Raw genomic sequence first — 1541 nt, 5'->3', positions numbered from 1 at the left:
GGATGGGTGGATGGATGGATGGGTGGGTGGATGGATGGATGGGTGGGTAGATGGATGGGTGGGTGGATGGATGGATGAGTGGATGGATGGGTGGGTGGATGGGTGGGTGGATGGATGGGTGGATGGATAGAAGGATGGATGGATGGATGGAAGGAAGGGTGGATGGATAGGTGTGACAGAAGATAGATGATAAATAGGTAGACAGATATATGATAGGTCACTAGCCGGATGGACAGACAGATGGATGGACAGACGGATGGGTGAGACAGACGGATAGATGATAAACAGACAGATGATAAATCACTGGATGGATGGATGGAGAAATGGCAGATGGACAGATGGTCAGCAGGCAGATAGATGATAATTAGATGGACGGATGGATGGACAGATGGAAGATGGGTAGATGAGAGACACGTGATGGGGCTGCTGGGTAACTGGATGGACGGACGGCCAGGTGATGCACAGGTGAGGCAGAAGATGGGCAGACAACCGGTGGACAGACAGTTGGATGGTGGACAGGAACACAGACAGACAGATCGCCCCTGTCCCTGTGTCTGCGGTGGACCCCAGCTAAGACACCCATGGACCTGGTCAATGTGCAGCGAGCGACCGTCCACTCCACGCCCAGTGCTGCCCAGGCCCCGGGGCCCAGGGGCAGCGGGGAGAGTGCTGTCGCGTGGAGATGACCGAAACCAATGCCATGAAAGAAAACAGGCAGGAAATGGCGAACGGGACACGGACTCGCTTCTGCCTCCACCGCAAGGAAACATTCGGAAAGAAACAGAAGGGCGGCCAGGACTTTCTTCCACGGCCCGTCTGGGTGAGGGCGAGCACCAGCCTCTCGGGGCGCCCTGCCCGCAGCAGCCGGGCGCCCCACGAACAGCACACGGAGCCGAGAGCCGAGGGGCATCCCCTGGGGCGGGAGGAAGCCACGCCAGGCGCCCAGCGGCACAAGCCGGCCCGCCAACGTTGCCATCTTTCCCTGTGCACACAGCCTACCTTCCTGGAAGCTGACCTGCTGCGCCCCCGGAAACGAGAAGTGGCTCCTCGCGGCGCACACCACGTCCGGCGTGTCGAACACCACGACCCTGCACTCGGGGTACAGGGCGGCACATTCCCTGGCCAGCGCCCCAGAGCCACCTGGATGGGCAAAGAGGGGGTGAGGGCAGAGCGGGGCGTGTGGGTGCCCCTGACCACTGACTGGGCCTGGGGGCTCCGGGCTGGGCCGGGTCCTCCCTGCCCCCGCCACCACGGCGCCGTCTACGGGCGCAGCATCATTGAAAACCGACGGCCTCGGGTCAACCCCGACCGTGGCGATTCCATGTCAGAGCAGAACGGGGTCCACGGGGTTCTCGGCCCATCACAGGCCGTTCAGGCAAGACACCGCTGCTGGTGCTGTTTTGTTGTTATGTGCCATCAAGTCGGACCCGACTCCTAGCGACCCCTCCTTGGGTTTCTGAGGCGGTATCACTCCAGAAGTAGATTGCCCAACCTTCCTTCCGAGGAGTGGCTGGTGGGTTTGAACCGCCAGCCTTCTGGTT

General features: G+C 60.9%; 1 protein-coding gene across 1 annotated transcript in view; it reads right to left on the bottom strand.

Annotated features, from left to right (window-relative positions):
* ASMT (acetylserotonin O-methyltransferase) overlaps positions 1-1541 on the bottom strand; it is a 24812-nt gene that overhangs the window by 1596 nt on the left and 21675 nt on the right. The window contains exon 8 of the mRNA XM_007958891.1: positions 1000-1140. Within this exon, the coding sequence (XP_007957082.1) occupies positions 1000-1140 (141 nt within the window). The remainder of the gene's footprint in view (positions 1-999; positions 1141-1541) is intronic.

This window comes from Orycteropus afer, unplaced genomic scaffold (genome assembly GCF_000298275.1).
Source record: "Orycteropus afer afer isolate SDZICR_OR568_19922 unplaced genomic scaffold, OryAfe1.0 scaffold01193, whole genome shotgun sequence".
In the NCBI taxonomy this organism is placed as follows: Eukaryota; Metazoa; Chordata; class Mammalia; order Tubulidentata; family Orycteropodidae; genus Orycteropus; species Orycteropus afer.
This window is presented reverse-complemented; position numbering and strand designations above follow the sequence as displayed.